This window comes from Chlamydotis macqueenii, chromosome 17 (assembly GCF_036417535.1).
Source record: "Chlamydotis macqueenii isolate bChlMac1 chromosome 17, bChlMac1.mat, whole genome shotgun sequence".
NCBI classification, from domain to species: Eukaryota; Metazoa; Chordata; class Aves; order Otidiformes; family Otididae; genus Chlamydotis; species Chlamydotis macqueenii.
The window spans coordinates 11922694-11943221 of record NC_141572.1 but is presented as its reverse complement, the minus strand read 5'-3'; the positions used below and the strand labels follow the sequence as shown (position 1 = coordinate 11943221).

The 20528-nt window shown below is 54.3% G+C and overlaps 1 protein-coding gene across 2 annotated transcripts in view; it reads right to left on the bottom strand.

Moving 5' to 3' along the window:
• The window catches only part of MSI1 (musashi RNA binding protein 1), a 30987-nt gene extending 11333 nt beyond the window's left edge, over positions 1-19654 (bottom strand). For both annotated transcript variants that reach the window (XM_086761691.1, XM_086761693.1), the window contains exons 1-7: positions 19507-19654; positions 19206-19246; positions 18993-19074; positions 18795-18879; positions 14059-14100; positions 12274-12366; positions 1537-1585 (exon numbers count right to left, since the gene is read on the bottom strand). In XM_086761691.1, the coding sequence (XP_086617817.1) occupies positions 1537-1585; positions 12274-12366; positions 14059-14100; positions 18795-18879; positions 18993-19074; positions 19206-19246; positions 19507-19565 (451 nt within the window). In that variant the 5' untranslated portion in view covers positions 19566-19654. The remainder of the gene's footprint in view (positions 1-1536; positions 1586-12273; positions 12367-14058; positions 14101-18794; positions 18880-18992; positions 19075-19205; positions 19247-19506) is intronic.
• Between the last annotated feature and the right edge of the window lie 874 nt (positions 19655-20528).

Here is a 20528-nt window from a genome sequence, read left to right as displayed (position 1 = left end):
AAATATCAGCAACGCAGTTGTAAAGAGCAAGACAGACATACACAAGCAGAGCGATTTGCAAAGTTTCACCAAAGTAAGGTTAGTATCTGGGGTGAGACAGGACAGCGTGTTCCTGGCCCTCAGCCCGCACACCTCCCCTGTCTCACCAACTCCTTTGCTGACAGTTTTGGCAAAGACCAGCTCTGGTGGGCAGACTGAACTCCTCTCAGCTGACTGCAGCCGTTTCCGGAAAACTGAGGCAGGTGGGAGGATGTCTTTAAGCTTGCCTTACAAGCAAGCTAGGATTAAACAGAGCTTTCTGCTTTCCAGAACTAGCACTTCCATGGTGCTTTAAAATAACTTTTGAAAACAGACAGGGATCTGCTGCCCAGAATCCCACCTTTTCTCCATACTGACAGAAAAGTCTCTCCATAAACTCCTCTGTCTATCTGTGCCCAGCTAGTTTCACGCCATTCACCTCAACACTCACGAGCAGAGGAGCTCAGGAATTCAAGAGTAAAATTCTGATGCTAAAATCAGCCCTGAGCCCCATCAGACCCCCATCAGGCCTGCTGCATCCTGGGCAGAGTCCCACACAGCCAGCACAGCAGCTGGCAGCTCTCCCTGCTCCTTCCGAAATGCCCGACAACTCTTTAAGTGGACAACTGACTGGGAGGCACCTGTGGAGAAAGAGGGGTTAACACTCCCTTTTAAGGTGAAGCTGGAACAACATCCTAGGCCAGGCAACCAGCCTAGATCTAATGGCTTTAGAAAAAAGCAAAACCTGAAGGGCACACAGTGTAGCGACAGCAGAAGGGAGCGTTCCCTCGCTGTTCTGGGGGCAGAGGTGCTTGGAAGTGCTTCAAACAACACACAGACAAGAGACTGGCCCACCACAAGGCTGTTACTAGCCCTCATTTGGAAGATGCCAAAGCTAAGTTTGCAGGTTAAGTTGTTGCCAATAAATCTCTGAGCTGGTGCAATGCAAGTGTTGAGCCCTGCCACGCTCCGGAGCAGCCAGTCTGAAGACTCACCAGGAAAGCGGGAAGCAGGGACGCCCATGGGTGGGCTAGGTCCAGATAGGGCAAATATTACAGCCTTGCTCCCATCCTGTAACCAGACTCCACCAACAAGACTCGGGTAAGAAAAGGTGACCTGGGAGCACAAGCGGGCTCCAGGCCGAGGAAGGGGCGAGAGGCAGGCACTCTTCAGGCTCCCGTGTCAGCTTTCCCAGAGCTCAGATTACTCGGGACAAGGTAAGACACACACTGCGGGCTGGAGCCACGGAGGTAAGCGGGCAGGGGAGGGGGCCGTCTCCTCTCACATATCTGCAACTCGGCGAGTTTATAGCACAGGAAACGCACTGGACAAAAGCTCTCTGTGCTACAAGGGACACTGGTAAAGGATGCAGATGCAAAAGGATGGGGCAACTGGAGGCAAGATAAAGAGCAGCTGTGACCCACATGCCCTGCTGCTGGGATACTAACCCCTCCCTAGGCAAGGCAGGAGGCAAACCCTTCGCAGTTCCCTCTCCTACAGCCAGAAGACCGCACTCACCTCGGTGTCGGTTGGTCGTCTTGTCGAACATCAGCATCGCGTCGTCCACCTGCAAAGACAAGAGCTCCGGATCAGATTATTGCTGTTGCCACCAACATCCTCCGACATATTTGCGGAGAGGTTCCCAGGCCTCCCCAAACCAGAAGCGATCAAGACGAGACCTCTCATCCCCAGGAAGGATACAGGGTGTGCACACACACACACACGCATCAGCTACCACACCAGGCACGTCCCCAAGCCACAACCAACGGGGTCCCCTTACCAGCCCAGGGCAGGTGCTGCAGAGCTGAGCCCCCTCGGCCCGGCCCCTGGCAGCAAGCGACCCCAATTGTTTGCCTGCGGCTCCAGCCGGGGGGCAAGGAGCAGGGAAGGCATTGTTCCCAAATCCCGGCCTCAAAGGAGAGGAGAATTAAAGAGGGGGAGAGAGGCAAAGCTGGAGAGGGGAGAGGAATAAGGGGCCTCCCAGCGACAGGGGAAGCAGAGGCCTCAGACAACAGAGCCTGCCTGGGAAAGCTGGGAAGCACCCCCGCCCCCACCCCAGAGGAGCCCTTCCTCTAAGTGAGGTTTCCCACTGCTGGAGGCTGTAATTAGAGCAAATTTACTGCAAGGCCTGAGCAGGGCTGCCTTCCCGGGGGGAGGGGCGGCCGGATCCCATCCCCCAGCCGGCCTGGGGCTGCTCTCCTCCCCGGCAAGCACATCACCGCCTGGTGCCACTTTTCCCCCCATCTTCCCGCTGGGTGTTGCCTTGCGGAGCCGCATCTGCACCGCTCCGCAGGTCAGGCCGAGCGGGGTTAAAAAATACACTTCAATCCCCTCCGTGTAAGCCCCAGTGTAAACCTGTCCCACTGACCCATCCCTCCTCTCTAATACCACTGCCTTAATCCGATTATGAAACTGGACGTGCAAGTGCTCAGGGGAGGCGGCGGCAGTCTCCGGCCAGCAGCTGCCCTGGCCCTCCTCCTCCTCCTTCATGTGAGACCGCAGCTCCCCAAGCAGCGAGCCCCGTGTGCCTCCAACTCTGTGGAAGGATTACTCCTTTGCCTCATCCCTGGGAAGCATCTGCATTGCTGCCTTCTCCACAGCAGCCCACCGGTAAGGGCAGAGCACTGCCCGTACCCTGGCACGGGCAGCCACAGGCTTCGCTCACGGAGAGCCCACAGATCCAGTCGGGGCAGGGAGAGCGCTCCCAGCCTCAGCCGCCCCAGGACAAAACGGGACACCTGGCCCCACCTCAGTGCCACGAGGATTGAAGGAGCCCTTGCTAATGTTTCCAGTGCCACCACGAGCAGACAGAGATTATCTTTGATGCCCTTGGGCTTGTTCAACACGTCCATCGCTCAAGAGCCAGGTGACAACAGACAACCCGGCTCCTGCTCCTCCCACGCTCTTCCTGTCCCGGCTCAGCCTTCCTCGGTCAAGTCAAACCACCTGAGAGATGTGCCAGGCATCCAGCTGGAGCCACGGGGGACGTACGACTTCACAAACACCCAAAGCAACTCCTCAGCAGCTTCCCAAGACACAGGCAGGGAGCTGGGGGCTGACGGCAGTTCATCAGGCTGCCATTCCCCATCGCTACTCTCTCCTGCCCCTGCACCATTTCCCTTCACGGTGCCAGCACAAATGTGATGTGCTGGGGGCAACCTGACACGGCTTTGAAATATTTCAAGTGGTTTTACTGTCTGGTTTTCTTCATTTTTTTTAAGCTAGATCCATTCCTCCATCCAGTTCTCAGAAAGGTTGGGCACGGTTGGGCACACAGCGGTCCTCCTCCCCAGTAAACACTGTGAGAAAGCTGTGCTCCCAAAGACTTCAACTCAGGTAGCTGGAGCCCACAAACCCACCACGATGAGAGATGGGCACGAGAAAGAAAGACCCAGCGGGGATGAGCACAGCCCAGCTGCTGACTCGACTCTGTCCGACCAGCCCCAGGAACAACCTCTTCTTCGCAGAGCCTGGACAGCGGTAGCAGCTGCAAGTGGCAGAGCCCACCACGCATCCACACACAAAACCACCTCACAGCAATGGCCTGGGCAATGTCCCGGGCATCCTGCAGCACTCCAGTACTCGAAGCCAGGAGACATGCAACCGCTTCATCCCAAACCACACTCCATATGTCAAGAGGAGAGCTGCAGCCTTCCTCCATCTGAGCTTTTTTTCTAAGTTTCTGCTGATGCTTTGAGATCAGGGGTCTTACCCAGCACCCCAAAATGAACTCTTGCAAAAATATATTTACAGTAACACAGGTACTCTATTTGAAAGCTGTTTCCTCCCATGAACTGAATCTAAGACAGATATCTGTGTGTATATACACATAATATGTGAAATAGTCTCACTCCACTCAACTGTAGGGCTCCAACTCTACGTATAGCCACAACTGGTGGTTTTATTGCCAATGAAACCTCCATGTGAGCATCTTCTTGTCTCCTTCCAAGGCAACACAGGAGATGAGTTGGGTGGTCTCGGACAGCACGCAGCCAGGGACGTGAGATAAAGCAGGGCCCGGCAACCTCAGAGGGTGCAGAGGTAGCGCTGGAGCCTAGAAAGGCCAGCGGGACAGGCTGCGGGCCAGAGCACACTGCACCCACAAGGAGCGGCCATTTCCAGCACCCTGCCAAAGGTGTCCGGCCTTACCATCACCTGCAGCAAAGGGATGGAGACGGCCTGCCTCAACCCCCACGGCTCCCTGAGGCCCAGGGGAGACCCTACGGGGATGGCGGTACCGCAGCCAGCTCCCACTGAGGCAGGGGCCTGCACCCACCTCGCTATTGTGACGGCGACACCCGCCCCCCCCCCCCCCCCCCCTCGCCCGCCGCCTTTTTTTCCCTTCCCGCTCCGGGCCCTTTTCCCGCCTGGGCCGCGCGCCGGGCCCCAACAAAGGCGGCCGCCGGCGGGGCCGTCGCCAAGGCAACGCGGGCGCCAATAAGCAGCTGCCGCCCGGATTAGCGCCGCGCACAAAGCCGCCCCGCTGCGCCGGCCCCGCGCCCGCCCCGCCAGCGGCGGCGCCCTCACACGCAGCGCGGCCTGTGATGGTCTGCGGGAGGGCACCCGGCGGGGGCCTCCGGCCCCCGCCGGGTGCCCTCCCGCAGGCCATCACAGGCGAATTACTGTCACGCACAAGGGGTTCACCCCACAAGGAGAAAGGTCTCACGGCGAGACCCCCCTCCCGCACCGATTTTGTCCCCCTCCCGGCTCTGCTTTTGGTGGGGGAAGAGGCGCCATCTTGCCTCACCCCCCCCCGCTTCCCGCCCCGAGGGGAGGCGGCGGGCTTGGGTTGGGTTATAAGGGACTAAGGGGACACAGAGGCAAGGGCGTGGTGTTCCAAAGGATTGGGGGGACGGGGATATTTGGGAATAGGGGGAGGAAGGGGGGTTTGGGCCCTCCAGTGGGAAAGGAATGGAGGTGCCAACTCAACCAGAGACAAAACAGCTCAGCTACCCCAGAACTGGATGTAGGAGACGCGTGTGGAAAACAGCACTTTGAGTTTCAGGAACAGCCCAAAACTTGTTTTTAATAGGGTGTGGAAATAATCTGTGATCATAACTGTACTTTAACAAAGGCTTTTTTTTTTGCTGAGCAAATTGTCTTTCTCTCCATTCTTCCCCCTTTAAATAAATATTTGTTTCAATTCTTTAAACATAGTCAAAGAAGCAGATCACTCTACTAGAAAACTGTTTAGCTTAGTGGTCAAGGCTCTCTCCCAGGAAACTTTTTAACTTGCTGGTCCAGGCTGCAGTTATCCAACACTTGAGGTTAGAAGTTCAAGGTTTGTTAATTTTGAGGAATGATGTCTCTCCCCGTATTTAGCCACGAGGGTCAAAAACATCAAGGAAAAAAGAGGGAGTCCCAAAAGCAGTGACTCCCACTCTCTAGGTGTATCCTTCCCAAGGAACTCTACCACAGGAGACAACTTCTTTGGTAGGTACTCAGCAGTTTGGGACTAGGTACCATACCCCTGAGCCTTAAATCCAAGCTGTCCAACATCACCTCCTCTCAATTCTGTCTCCAGCAGCTCTCTTGCTTTGGAAAACCAAATGGGAGTGGAGGAAAGACAAAGGCTTTGGCTCAGTGGAGGTAACACATTCAAGAAAGTGAAAAAAGTTTTGTCCCACGGGAGGAAGCTCTTCTAATCCTCCATGGATTTGTGACTGCCAAGCCCTCCTGCAGAAGGGCAGCATCAGCACCTTCCTGAGAGAGGAGACAGGCCCCTCTCAAACCAGCACCTGGTTTTGATGGGAGCAGCGTGGCGGTGACAGGAAGGAAAAGTGACAGTCACAGGTTTCAGAGAGAGACTCTCCACCAAAGCAGCCCTCAGCCTAGCCAAAATACTCAGAGCACGGATATGAGACATTTCATACCAAACCACAGTATGATCCAGCTGGCCTCGGCCAAAAGGCCCAATAATATCTTTCAATCTTCCTGGGACAGTAATGGGTGTCTGCAAAGAAGGAAGCCAACGGCAGCCTCATGCAGATTAAAAATAGCAATAATAATAAAATTTCCAACACAAGTTTGATGAGAAATGTTGGATGCACTTCCACACGGGAAGATCTTGAAGAAAGTTGTAAATATTCAAGCAAAGGCTTTGCTTGAATATTTGTAAATATTCAAGCAGGCATCTTCCACCTGAACAGCAACTAAAGATGGCTCAGCTGGTCCGAGGAGGAACCATGGCAACATATTTGTGGAAATATCAGGCAGAAGAATAATACCTGCTGAGACGGCTTCAACATGGGAAATATAAAGCAAACAATCTAGAAACCAAACTCATCCATCCTGTCAAGAGAGGGAATCAGCAACCCTGCGAGGTTCTCCCAGCTGCTCAGACAGGACAGGCTGATTCCGGGGAGGAGGACGCACCAACCCAGAGCCTGGCTCCAGGGAGCACGTGAGCTGTGCCCGCACAGCTCCCGGAGGACCCTTCTCACCCCGCTCTGCAGAGCCGATCTCAAAACTCTGGGATTGAGACTTGGCCAAGGGACAGAGCCCGCTCCGTGCCACAGGTGAGCAGGACAGCCTGTCCAGGTGTTCCTGCCCGCTCTCACACCACGCCACGGGCACCTGGCAAATATCAAATGAACCACTGAAGACCTGAATGACCATTACAGCTACAGCATTTTTGGCTATCTGCCTACCAGATGCGGAGCACAGAGAACCCTTTGTTCCAGAGGCATTGTTACCACAAGCCAAACTGCCTACTGCCACTAGAGAGGTGATCAGATTCCCCTTCTCCTCCCCTCCCCATCTGTTCATTGCAACCATGTTACGCGTGAGAATTTGCATAAATTGCCCTCTGATCTGTGGAAGAAAATCCAAAATCCAGTTTGGAAATCCACAGCAGGTTGACAAGTAGCTTTGATCCCTGAAATTTCCAGAGAGCAGCAGATTAAGGATTAATTAATTAACAGTCTCCCAATCCAAAGTGAGGGAAATTGTGCCCACCATAAGTACAGGAACAAGTCTTCCTTTAAAGAAATTCCCCCTCAGTATCTAAAGGTTCTCCAATTAGTTAGCAGGGAAAACTCATTTCATGTACCCAAGTCAAGCACACCATTTTTCTGGCAGGTGTACATGAATATGCATTTGTGACAGACACGTAAACCCTCATCAAATCCAGCGCCGCAGATACAGTGGTTTTCTCTTGCTCAGGACAGGACTAGAGTCGTTGTCCGACTGACATCTCGCAACCTGTCTGAAGCAAAGGGTCCAGAATTTGGACTGAGTATTAGATGGCAGCCTAAAGGTCAGAATCGTCCTCCGATCTCAGCAGATCTTTTTTCTTGCTTGCTTCCAGGATATTTTTAGAGAGCAGATCTCTCTCTGGGCACGATCTCCCTCACAGAGCCTGAGCTTTCGTGACCAACTCGACTCATCCACACACGCAGATCACCTGCAGCCCAGGGAGAGATGCAGACTCTTTTTAAGCACTTCTCAAGCACCCTTGGAGCCACAGCTGATTAGTGAGTCATGCAAAGACGTCATTGTGAATGTATTTCTTGCACTTCTGCTTCACAAAATGCAAAAGCACCCAACTAAACCATGAGTTCAAACACCTGACTTGGGTCAATTTTTTTCCAGAACCTCTGCAAACTAGAAAGGACCAAATTCTCTCCTAATGACAAACAAAAAACTGGCTGTACCAGGTTAGAGCAGAGGTCCACTTTGCCCAACACTCCCTGAAATACTGACAAACAGCAGACTCCTTTGGGAGAACATAAGGACAAGGCAAAGATATTATGATAGACCCCAGAATACTCCATCAGATCTCAGCCACTTGTGATTTGGGAATTTCCTGAACTCAAAGGGGTGTCTGTGTATTTAAAAGACCTTCCATGAATTTGTCCAATCATTTTGGAGCCTATGCAAATTTTAGCAAGAACATCCTGGGGCAAAGATTTCACAGCTTAGATAAACTCCATGACAAAAAGACCTCATTTGTTCTGAGCCTCTTATCTCGCCATTTATTTGACTCTCTCTACCGCAAAACCTCATCAGACCAACGCTTGAAAAGGAAAGACGATCTAAGTTTTTTCAGTTATGGTTTGAAATAAATAACCTTGCTTATTACAAGCTTAGAGGCTCAATGGTCCAAAGAAATTATTCTGATGGAGAACACCCTTCCCCCCCTGCCCCCACCCAATAACACAGAACAACAAGTTCCCACAGTTTGAAGTAGAAAAAGGAGGAAACTGGGACTTGAGCTCCTCTGAGGCATCCTCATGTGTGTTAAACTAGACAGAGGACTGGCTACGCCTGAGGTGGTAGGTGCAAGATACCTTCCTCCTCTCTCTCTCTCTCTCTGTTTCAGGGAGGGTGGTAGCCTGAATCTAGAGAGGCTGTTGAAATACTTCCTTGTGAAGTCTAAAGATCTCCAGCACCATCCAATTTGAGCCAAGACACTTGGCTACACATACTGTGAATGCAATTCTTTCCAGGACTTCTGTCCTACGGTTGAAAAAATAATCTCCTTTAGAAAGCATGTCCAAGGCCTTAGCTTGCATCTCAGAGATTCAAGTTTTGGAGCCAGAAGTGTTTCCTAGAGATCCCGCTATGTTCAAAGCCCTAGCAGCTGCACCTGACAAACCATAGCCAGCCTGAGAGCACTTCTCAGTCTCTCTCACTGTGCTAAAAAAAACCTTTGTATTTTCTTCCTCAGGAAAACAGCAACCCATATTTTTCATTCACAGTTTTAGAAGAAAAAAAATAAAGTGATTCTTCTTTGAAGCAGAGAAACTCACACTGTATTTGGGATCCTCTTTGAAGCTTCACCTTTTTTGCCTGTTAAAACCAAGTATTTTGATATGAAGAACTCTAGTGCCAGCCTCTCCCTTTCTTCCTTTATCCCTAAGCAATACTCATGGATTTCCTCCTCACACATTTTCATTTTTTCTTTTGTCACTTCCATTTTACAAATCTGAGAGGAGGTTTTAGACAGCAAGGAAAAAAAACAAAACAAAACAAAAATATGAGAGTAAGCAGAAATGCCAAAATAGAAAAATCAAGCTTGGGAATTCTGCTTTACAAAATGGGAAGCCATTTCATCTCCAACCCCACCAAATTTCTGATTTTTTCCTGCTAATGGACACAAGAGGTGCATTGTTTCTGACCTGAGATGCACTGATGCCAGCTACCTTGATAGACTTGCAAACTGCAGTTCGCAGATTTGGACCAGAGAGAACATTATGATAATCTAATTTGACCTTGTCTGTACTGCAGGCCATAGCACTTCCTCTCGTAATTCCTACAGCATGTGCGTGCTTTCTGTCTGGGCTAAAAGGTATTTTTCTAAAAGCATCTATCCTAATTTAAAGACCTTAAGTGGTAGCAAATCTAACACACACTTAGGCTTGCAGCCTGAGGGTTACGTAGAAGATAACCTTAAAGCAAAACGCATTCAACAGTCTGTACTCCCTCTTCCTCAGAAGCAGAGGATGATCTCTCCCTGAAGCTGAGATCCAAACTCAGCTCACCACTGAATTCTCAAAGATTGACTAAAAATCACCTCCAGGAACCTAGTACTTTGATCTTGAGGAGTCAAGACAGAATGTCCTGTGCTCCCCTCTCTCTCCTCTCTACATCCTAAGCATCCTCATGCCTTCCTAGACAGGTAGGAGGAAAGAGGAGTGGTTTTTCTCCTGCCAGAACCTAAAAAACTGTGGCGCTCATAAGAAGACAGAACGTAGACAAAACCATTTCCTTGGAGGGTAAGTCCTCCATCCTTAACAATTCCTTTTCACACAGTCACAATCCAATTCCAGAAATAGTACTGACCCAAATGACTTCGAAAATATTTTTTCAGATAAGTTTTCCAAGATGAAGATAACACCACCTCTCACTTAAAGACGCCATAAATCGAGGAGATGAAGACCACAGAGCCAGGTGCCAAAAGGACACCTAAAGAAGGGATCCTAGGAGGTGTCTGAAAGCTAGGAGGCCCGAGAGTATCATCAACAAACACCAAAAGAGCCTGCGTACCAAAATCATGTTCATGAGTCACATCTGAACTTGAAGGCAACAAACAGGCTTTTCTTAGCCCTAGAAACCACAGAGCCGCGCATTCAGAGCTCAGAACCTGAGAGCTGATGGCCACGGAGCCTTTCCTCTGAAACACGCTTTCCCGCTGATCCTGCACATCAGCCATACGGAGCGACTGGAGAGAATTTCTCAAGGAATCGTTCTCCTGGCCTTTGGTGAACTATTTGAGGCTTAGCCTGGAAGATGGTTACAGGCCAGGAACGATGCTATAAAGCATCTCTCCTCAGCTGAAATGGCCAGATGAGTCACAAAACTGCCCCAAAAACAGGGAGTCAATCTGACCAACCCTGACCTCTCCCCACGGAAACTCTCCAGAGCCAAGAGGCCAGCTGCATCGGCCTCATGCAGTTTTTGAGTGCCAAATGTTGTCCAGGATGCTGGTTCTTTGCAAATGAATTGCACTGAGCTATGCAGAACTCTCCCTTCTGCCCAGTCCCAAGAAAACAATCTGACGCAACCAGTTCTTGCCAGTCTCCTCACGTCAGGACACCTTCCAGCACATGACCATTAAATAAGAGGAACATAACAGCCTAACACCCCAAAAGAACTGGAAAGTACTTCTCAAACTAGACAGTCGTAACTGCTTGTAAACAAAGTGCTACACAACATGCTTCTGCTTCAAATTACGAGGTACAGTTAAGGTTAAAGGGGATTATACTCAAGACATTTTGTTTTCCTATCTAATGCATCCATCAGCAGCACAGAAGCACATGCAAGTCAATCTAACAACTAAGACTACACAGACACACAGAAAACACCGCCTTTAGTGGCGACACCCTCAGTGACACCATGTAAAAGCTCTTGGGGACACAATAGAGTTTGCTTATTTCTAAGAGAAGATAAAACCACACAGAGCTAACAGCTGGCACGCATGGGTATATCTGAGCACTTCTGCTATTGCCACTTTCTCTTAGGACTGAACAGAAATACAAAGGAGTCCCACTTTGCACTCATGATAGCATACTAGGACATGCAGATTTTACTTCAGAAGGTGAACAAAGGTATGAGCAAACACTTGTTCCAAGCTTTCTGCCCAAAAGTTTCAAAGATATGGCAAAATGGGTTACAAACCTCCCCTTCCGTTCAATAATTAATGTGCCTTAACACAACATAACCGTTTCGCAGGATGTTTCAGAAGAAAATTAATACCAAAGCCTTTACCCCTCAAACTCTACAGTTCCTCTGGTACTTTCCTCCACATCCCTGATCTATCAGCAACATCCTGGACAGATCACTGTCCAGCAAACTCTGTTTTGCCCCCCCAGCCGGGCAGGAAGGTCCCAACAGCTACAGAATCCAACAGTTCCTGCCCCAAACAGCAAACCTATGCATAACACCACCAAACAACAGCAAAACAGTCACAGTGCCCTGCCCTAGAGGTGACCGCATTCAGCATTTAGGTACGATGATCACCTTCAGTTCCTAATCCCATTTAAAATCTTGGGATCCTTCACTCTAAGACTACTGAGATAGCTCCCGGGGATCCTCGCAGCCTCCTGACAGAGGACTGAAGGACCAAGACTGAGCCCCCTTCTATCTTCTGATTCGGTCCCGACTTGCAATTTGCAGACTTGGCTTTTACAGACCACAGTACAAATGACTTCCGTCCACAGAAGCCCACCCTTCCTTGAGCCACCAGCTGGCACAGCAGAGACAAACCAATACCAGGGACAGCCACAGTGCCAAATTTTCTGCAAACATGCAAACCCAACATCATCACTTGCCCAGGACTCAGCAGGAGAAGTTTCAGGACCAAAAGGCTTATTTTAGTAAAGCATTACCAAAACATCAAGGCTCAGAGTCAGCAACAAGCCAAACTCACGGGTCTGATGCTGCAGCCACTCTGTTAGGAGTGCCTACAAGCCTTCCTCCAGCGTTTAAACAAACTGCAAACAGACAGGACCAAAATGCCATGAGAGGCCTCTGGATAGGGAAAAAAATTGAAAACCATTTCCCTTAGCCCAGGTCCCGCCGACTCCAGGAACAAGCACAAACTCTTTGTTTCAAATCACCACAGGGCAGGAGTCACTGACTGTAGCCTCTACAAAGACATTACAGCCACCCAAGGTCTGCAACTGAGCTTCAGTCTACTTAACCCCATGAAAAAGACTCGCAGGCTCCTAATCCCACCTCCACAGAAGTTCAGAAAACTCCTTTTTGCCCCAGAAGCAACAGCTTTGATCCAACACCACTCAAGAGACTTACCTTCCCAAACTGCTCGAAATATTGTTTCACATCCTCCACAGTAGTGTTCACGGACAGACCACCCACAAATATCTTCTTCGTTCGGGTCACCATCTGGAAAAAGGAAGGACAGGAATTCACCGAATAAACCCAGAGTGAGCGGAGAAGGAGACTCCAAAGGCCACTAACTCCCCTCTGCTGTCACAAAGTGCCTGTCCCTTTGCTGAAACCGAGCTTCTACCTTCTCGAGGCCCCCTGGCCAAACGCAGCCAGCAGGACCCTGAGGCACACGGCTCTTGCCCTCACACCGCCCCATCCCGCTTGCCAGCACTCAGCCACCACCTCCTCCTCAGACAGCACGTTACCAGCCTCTCCTCTCACTATCCTGCTGCTCTCTTGGTACCTTCGCACCCCTCCAAAGACCCCTCCCCAGCCCTCCAGCAACCCTGCCACTTTGCACAACCAGCCTCCTCCAGGCTCCCCTAGAGACACTTGCTCTGCTTCCCACAGTGGAAGGATGGGCAGGAGGCCTGCCAGCACGGGTAGGCTCCCCAGGCTTCACCCTCCCAGCTCGCAAATTGCGAAGCGTCCAGTCTTGCATGGAATAAACCTCATTTCGCATCCATTCCCCAGTCACTTAAATGGAGCCCAGTCAACTCCCAGTTAAATCTCCTTTGCCTTTGGAAGAAGGTGAAGAGATCTCTCTGCCACTCATGCAACTGGGACAAGGAAGAAAACAAACTACCCGGAGAGGGGCCATGGCTGCCAGCCTGAGGCACACCGACATCCTTTGAATCGGCTCTCCAGCTGCATCCTCCCCTTAGCTGCCTGGCTACACCCCTGCTCTCAGAGGAACACATGGTCCTAATTACCCCAAGGAGCATAGGGCTAATCCGCAGCAATTCCCTGGCTTGGAGAGCAGCCCGTTCTAACACTAAAGCACCTTCTGTCACCAAACTGCTTAATGGAATTAACCCAATTCCTACCATGTGCTTCCTGGCTCCAGTTACTCGGGATACCTGCTCATCAATTGTTCTCAGTGCCTGATCCCCCTTACTTCCCTCCCGGCACCAGTCTCCTCTTCCCTCTCTGCTTCTCCCCAGTTCTTTTTCCCGTGACAGCACTTGGAATTGAGACTCTAAACTTTAAAACTCCCATCCAAGAGCAAAGTTAAAGGGAGACCCAAAGGCTTAAGGCAGTCTTCAGCCTGCTGCTGGCTCCTCAGGTAAAAGTTTCTAGCGGCACACCTGGAAAAAGTTCCTTCAGCTGCACATTTCAATGCCAGAGCCTCCTGTAGATAAACTCCAGCACACCAAACTCCTTCTGCCTTTTCCAGTGCTGAAGCACACAAGGGCATTTCACAAAATGAAAGCCTTCTCCCCCTCCTGGCCATACACCTATTCATACACATGACACTCTTTCCCATCACAGCACGGAGCTGTTCTGTATCTCCTTCCGCCTGAAACCTCCACACACTGGCTGCAACCTTGCAAAGACTAAGCTCACCACGCGCAGCCCTTATTTCACCAGTTCTAACTAGTGCATCCTAAAGTACAACCGAGGGGCCTCCCAGTTCCTCTGGCACCATTCAACCCCCCCCGCCAGCACAGCAAGCCCGACAGGAGCGTACCGCAGCGCAGCACGTCACGCTGGCGATGCAGCACAGCAGCTCCCGCTCCAGGTGAGTCCTGAGCAAACCCCAGGGAGCAACTCTGTTGCGTGCACTGGCAACCTTGCACAGAGGAACAAGATTCACCACCACGAATTTCACCTTTTGGAGTGGCAAGGGCTGCCCGCAGTGCTTACCTTGGGCTGTGCTCGGCGGGGGAACGCTACCTTCGGGTCAATCTGAAAGAGATGGGAAGAACAGATAAACATGCCAGACCCAGGGTTTCCTCCACGCGCACAGCTGTCTCCGCCCTTGTGGCACCTTGCTAAAAACCCAAATAATCTACCCGAGATGCATAAAACAAAGCTGGGTGCAGACATCTTTCCCTCTCAGTGAGGTGTAATCCAGGGAGACTACAAGTCCCAGCATGCAGTGGTCCGTCTCCGGCTGAGCGCTGGCCAGACGCACCCGAGAGCCCATCACATGCTGGGATTAACAGGCTGCGCTGCACCCTCCCGCTCGGCCTGCCCCTGGGTGCCTGCATGTCCGGCCTCATATTAAAAGTGCTTTCTTTTGCCTTTTTGCTCTCCCCCTTCACTCCACCGACAAGTACAGAGCTGACCTGGGTGGTAACAGGCCAGAAAAGAGGCAGCGCACAAAAAGCCAAACATTTCATCCCACAAAACACAGGGTGAAGAAATAAAAGAGCAGACAGGATGGCAAAAATTAAACCGAGGAGTCCCAAGCCCCCCAGGCTGCAGAGGCTGTGGCGACAGGGCAGCGTGCTGCCCCTCTCCCCAGGCTGCGCTGCACACAATGACGCGATGCCTCCCCTCCGCAGGCTGAGCCTCCCATTGTGCCTGTTCAGCTTCTGTATAAACCTGCTGCCGGCCGGAGCTGCCGGCCCCCGCGCCGCCATCCAGGTGCCGTGCGTTCTGCTGGGCTCAGCACGGATGAGCGCCTGCCTGCATTGGCCTTACACCACCACAAAAGCCGGGACAACACTAACGCAGCGGCAAGCCAAGCACCCATGAAGCCTCCTCTCCTCCTCTTTCTTTGTAGCCTATTTTTACAGCAACTCCTGTAAAGTTACATCACATCGGGGATGATCCAGACCTACAAATCAGCTTACAACGACCTGGGGTAAAGGCAGGTCTGGCTCATCCCCGCACTTGCACAGGCTGCAGCTGGGAGCGTCGTCCCACCAGCCCAAACCGCCCAGAAGGAAGCTGTGTTTCTCCAGCTCCTCTCACTGCTTTGTTCGGCTTTCCAGCCTGGCCGCCCTCCCGTCCCGCGTCCTTTCACTTGTCACACACCCCCAGAGCTCGGCCTCCCTGCGCCCTTCCACCAGCCTCTCTCCCTGCCTTCCCCACCTCCATCCTGACTCACAGCCTGCAACATAAATAAACTTAGCACGTAAGTAAACAGAGGCAAAAGTGAAGAGCACAAATAAACTCAAAAATAAACCTCCCTCCCCAAGCTCCAAGCGCCAGCAGATTAGCATACCCTCCAGTGCCTCCCTGGGGCATCTGAACCGTCCCTCCCCTCCCTGCGCCACCCCCCCTCCCCAGCTTCCTGGCTAGCACAGACACCCACAGCAAATTCTGAGGACAGGGGACGGCAGGAGACCAGGAGGTTGATGGCAGATAATAAGCAAAAACAATAATCTACTGTCTTTTACTTCTCAGCCAGTGTCATTCAGCTCCTGCCAAGAAGATGCTTTCATACTCAGCAATGCTAAGCTCGGCCTCATTTTCTCATTACCCTGAGTGTGATCAACTGGGCAGAGATAACGCGTCCTCCTGGCTGGAGGGAGCAGGCAGTCATTTCACAAATTCTTCTGCACAACCAGCTATTGTTGCAGGTGGAGGGAGGCCGCGGCGCCTGGCTGCAGGGGCAGCCCTGGGAACACGCGGAGGGGAGCGAGTTCAGTGCTGGACTCAAGTTACTCGAACTGGACTGCGAACTGGACTGCTCCTCGGTGCCTGGAGTCTTTCTAATTAAAGCAAAAGCGCTGGTACCTTATTCTCTCATTTCTGGTTTTAAAACAAATAGCCCTGGAGGAGTTGTGTTTCAGTGTCACCCACTGACGCAACGGATCCTTTTTACAAACCTAGATAGAAATCTGCTAAGAGTAAGAGCATTCAGAACTGCTCTGATTGTATCCAAAACCCAAAACCCCAGGATCAGACTGTGAGGAGTGGAAGTCACTTGAGCACAAACCACTTCCACTTCACCCCGCAAGGCTTTAGGGACAAGGAATCCCACTGACATCACAGGTGTACCAGCAGGCCGGCCGGTCTCCTCAGTAACACTCTTCAGGCCACCGACAGCACCGTTGCATAGCTCAGGTCACGTAACTCCTGCGTAACCTGGCTGCTATCGGTGCCCCAAAGCAGGGGGAGGACAGGGAAGGACCCGTGAGACCGCAGGACTGGGTTTGTTCATTCATCGGACCTCCACAGCTATCTCTGCTCCATTAGTCAGCGCTGCCCGAGAGCCACAAAAGCTCCCTCCGCCACAAAAGACAAACCCAGCAAAAACTCCGTAACGGCAACAAAGAAACGACAGGGCAACCCAGCACCGCCAAGCCCGCTCTTCCCAGAGCACATAAAGAAGCAGCTCAAGGCAGCGGCCAGCTGCAGCTTTACAAAGTCACACAAATCTTTTACCTTGAGACTGCAAAGCCAATTCTCATATCAAGCATTCCCATAAATAACCCCGTAGGCTGCTGCTATCTAGCTTACAAACAAAGAGGAGTCTGAAAAGCACAAGGTTTCCCTGGAGAATCGGGCCAACAGCCCTTGTTAGGGTAGGAAGAGTCAGAAAACAATGAAGCAACAAGTTGGGCAGACACTGTCTATCAAGTGCCACTTGCCAGGAGACACCAAGCCTCGACAGAAAGCTGTCCTTTCAGGACACTGGGCCTTTTCCTGCAAGGTTTCATAAAACCCTAAATTAGGATTCAGATGAGTTTATGTCATTTAACCCATGACTCACATGAGAGCCTTTCAGCTGAGCCGGGAAAAGCCATACGGAGGCTCCATGCGGTACCACAAGACCAACCTCTCACCAGGCAAAACACCTCAAAACATCAGACCTAGCTGAAAACCGTGCTAAAGAAAAAAACAAAAAGGAAAGAGGGAGAGGATCGAAGTCCCTAACAAAGGAAGGGCTCTGGTGAAACTGCCCCCATTCTCTCTGACGCGCCGGCAGGGCGAGCGGAGCAGATGCAGCCGGGAATTTCAATGGCTGGCCGGTCCCTGTGCGCACTGTGCCACGAGGCCCTTCTGTTCTCCCGCAGCACCCGCCTGGCCGCCCCTGCCCTGCCCTGCCCGTTCCTCCCCACCCTCCTGGGCCACACGGTGGGCCACAGAGTGGCTTCACACAGGCGGCAGCAACAATTCAGGGAGAAGAATGGAGACTGTGGGTTTCAGCTCGCTCCTAGCCCCAAAACTCTTTCAGGATTAGTGCTACAACAGACATCCATCACTTGCCTTTCCAAGAGGGGTCTATGCCAGCCCGCAGACTCATGACGGGACTAGCTGAGCAGACACCGTGTTTACACAGGCTAGTAAAAAAAAAGAGAGAGAGGAAAAAAGCAAGCCCTGGGCCCTCCTCAAAACACTTTACCCTAACCCTCCCCCAGAGCAAAACTCACTTTACATCACTCCTGAAAGGAAGAGGGCTGGGAGTCCTGGGGACCCAGCCTCGGCCAGGAAGGCTGGGGTAGGTTTAACCGGGAGCTCCCGTGGGGAGGAAGAACCTGTGCACATCAAAGGGAGCGATCCAGGCAGTTAAACAGGAACAGACATAAATCTCGCTGCAACTCACGCCGTAAACTGTAAGAAAGGGGGTCTCGCTCTCCCGCCCTCTCCCTTCTGCCAAGATAAAGGCTAGGACGCCTGAGCCACGCGCTAGAAGAAATAAAGTTGCGCGTTTGGACTCCTCAGCAGCCTGTGCCCAGAGCCGGAATGTCTCCCCTCACCGTGCCATCCCCTCGCAGCCCCCGCCGCTCCCCCATCCCTACCCTCACCTTCACCCCAGGGCAGCAATAAGGAAAAGGAATTCAGGGGAAGGCAAGTCACTAAAACTACAGAGAAGGGACCTCCCACTCAGACACCTCACCCCCACCCCTCGAAACAGCCTGCACATCTCCCAAGTGCCACAGATTTGCAAGGCAGGATGGGGTACGACACACCACCAACGCAGGGAGCCACAGAAATCTTCCTGCTGGCCCAGCTGGGGCTCCTAATCAGCTCCCAGTTGCAGAGCGAGGGCTGGAGCTGCGGCTGCTCTGAGAGGCCAGTGGTGGCCCACATGGGCGGGAGCTGGCCATGCTTGGAGACAATAAAGTCTTGAACCTCCATGACCGTTACAAAAACTTCGCCTGAGGAAACCGTGGGGCAGTCTCTGGGGCATGTGGCATGAAGGCTCTCTGCCGAGGGAGGGCACAGGCCACCACAACTGGGGGAAGTGGGGCCTGGGTGGAGGGGGATGGCACCCTTGGGGAGGGAGCGATGCTTGGCAGCACACAGGGGGCAGGGGCGAGCCCTCTCCCCAAATGCAGCCGCATCTCTGTCCCAGTGCGAATCCTCGCCCCAAACACACTCAGGTGTCCCAGCTCCGAGAGGGCCACGGTCACTCCTCAGAGGGGCCTTAAAACCGATGGGCGACGGGCAGGAGGAAAAACATCACGAGGATCTGCAGATCCACGCTAGGACTTCGGCCCCAGGTCGACGGCGAGCCCGGTGCTTGGGCAGCAGCTAGGCTACCCGCCGGGGAACGGGACAGAGAAGAGGCCAATTGATCCGCATCAGGAATCGATAGTTTACGACCTCTAACTGGAAATCAAACACCGCAATCGACAGCTGCTCCCAGCACAGCCGCTCCGCCGGCAAATGCACCCCTGAGATGAGAGAAGTCATCTCACCGTCTTGGAGTCCAGTTCATGTCTGGATTGGGCCAGGACCTTGTCGACGCCAGCCTGGTCCATGAACGTGACGAACCCGAAGCCCCTGAGCCCCACAGCCCGGGCAGGAGAGGGGATGCGGAGAGAAGAGAGAAAGTTGGTTAAAGTGGCGGCCGGGCCGCGGCAGGGGCTAAGGGAGGCGCGGGCCTGGCCTCTCACCTGGATCTCTTTGTCAGCGGGTCCCGCATCACCAGGCACTCCTTCACCTCGCCGAACTGGCTGAAGTACTCCCGCAAGCCCTCTGCAAGCACAGCGCCCACCGTTGGGTGTCCCAGCCCGGCCCGGCCCCGCCGCCCCCGCCGGGCTCGGCCCCGGCCCCGGCCCCGCCACCCCCAGCCCCGGCGGCAGGTGCGGGGCCGCCGCGGCGCTCACCTTGCGTGGTCTGCCAGCTCAGTCCCCCGATGAACATTTTGCTGCGGGGGGAAGGAGAGAGCCGTGAGCGGGGCCGCGCCGGGGGGCCGCGGCGCCCCGCGGGGGTGGCGGCGGCAGCGGCGGCGGGGCCGGGCGGGGAGGGGAGGGCGCGGATCGGCCATGTTGGCAGCGGCACCGCCGCCGCCGCGCCTGCCCGGGCCGGGTGGCCGGGGCCGGGGGGAGGGGGCGGCCGCGGCCGGGGGCTGGGACCGGGGCCTGGGTTGGGGGTGAAGGGTGATGGGGGCGGCCGCCGCAGCGGTACCAGGGGTCGTGCGGGGAGTCCGGGGAGGCGAGGCCGGGCTGGCTGCCGTCTGTCTCCATTCGGACCTCTTCTCCCTGCGAGGAGCGGCGCCGCACTCCCGGGGCAGATGAGCGCTGGAAAAGGGGCCGGACGGACAGGCCATGCTGCCCCCTCCCCCGACCCCTCTCCGCCGGGCGGGGAGGGAGCGAGGGAGGAGGGCCCGGCGGGCACAACCTGCCCGGCTCCTCCCACCCCCGCCGGCCCGCCGGCCGCCCTGCGCATAAAACCCGCCGGCGGCGCCGGGGCCGAGCGCCGGCAGTCGCGCCCGCACCGAGCCGGGGGAGCGCGCTCAGCTCCGGGCACGGCGGTGGCGGCGGGAGCAGCCCCGGGAGCCCGCGGTCGCTTTGTCCCCGGCCGCGCAGCCCGCACCTGCCCCGGGGCGGCGGACAAAGGGCGGCGGGGCCAGGCCTGACCCAGTGCGCTCGGGCTCGCCGCGGCGGGCCCCGCAGACCCCAGCCCTCCGGTACCGGGCGGGTTAAAGCCGGCGCGAGGAGGGCTCAGGACCAGCCTCCACCGAGGGCGCTTCCAGGGCGGGGCCGGGGCTGCCCTCCTCGCCCCGGTGCCGCAGCCGGGCAGCGGGGAGCCTTCCTTGGAGCCCCCAGTACCTCCGTGCCCCCCGGGAGCCCGCGGGGGTCAGGGGCTGCGCGGGCTCGCCGCTGCCCGCCCCGCACGGCCGAGCCCGGGCCGCACCGGCCGGCGAGCCCGGAGCAAGGCTGCTACTGGGCAGCGCGGCGGAGCCCCCGCAGCACCCGGAACGCACCGCCCGGCCCGCGGCTCGCCAGGGAGGGTGGCCAGGCTGGCCCCGAGTCGTCGCACAGCTCCTCGCTCGTTCACGCTATCAGACCGACTCGCGCCAAGCTCCAGCCTCGCTCCGCTGCCACACAAGTTCATCCGCGTCCCGCTGGCCGCTGGAGCGGGTCTGCGCGCTCTCTGCTCCGGGGAAACCCGGCCCGGGTGGCTGGAGGAGCTCGGCGAGGAACAAA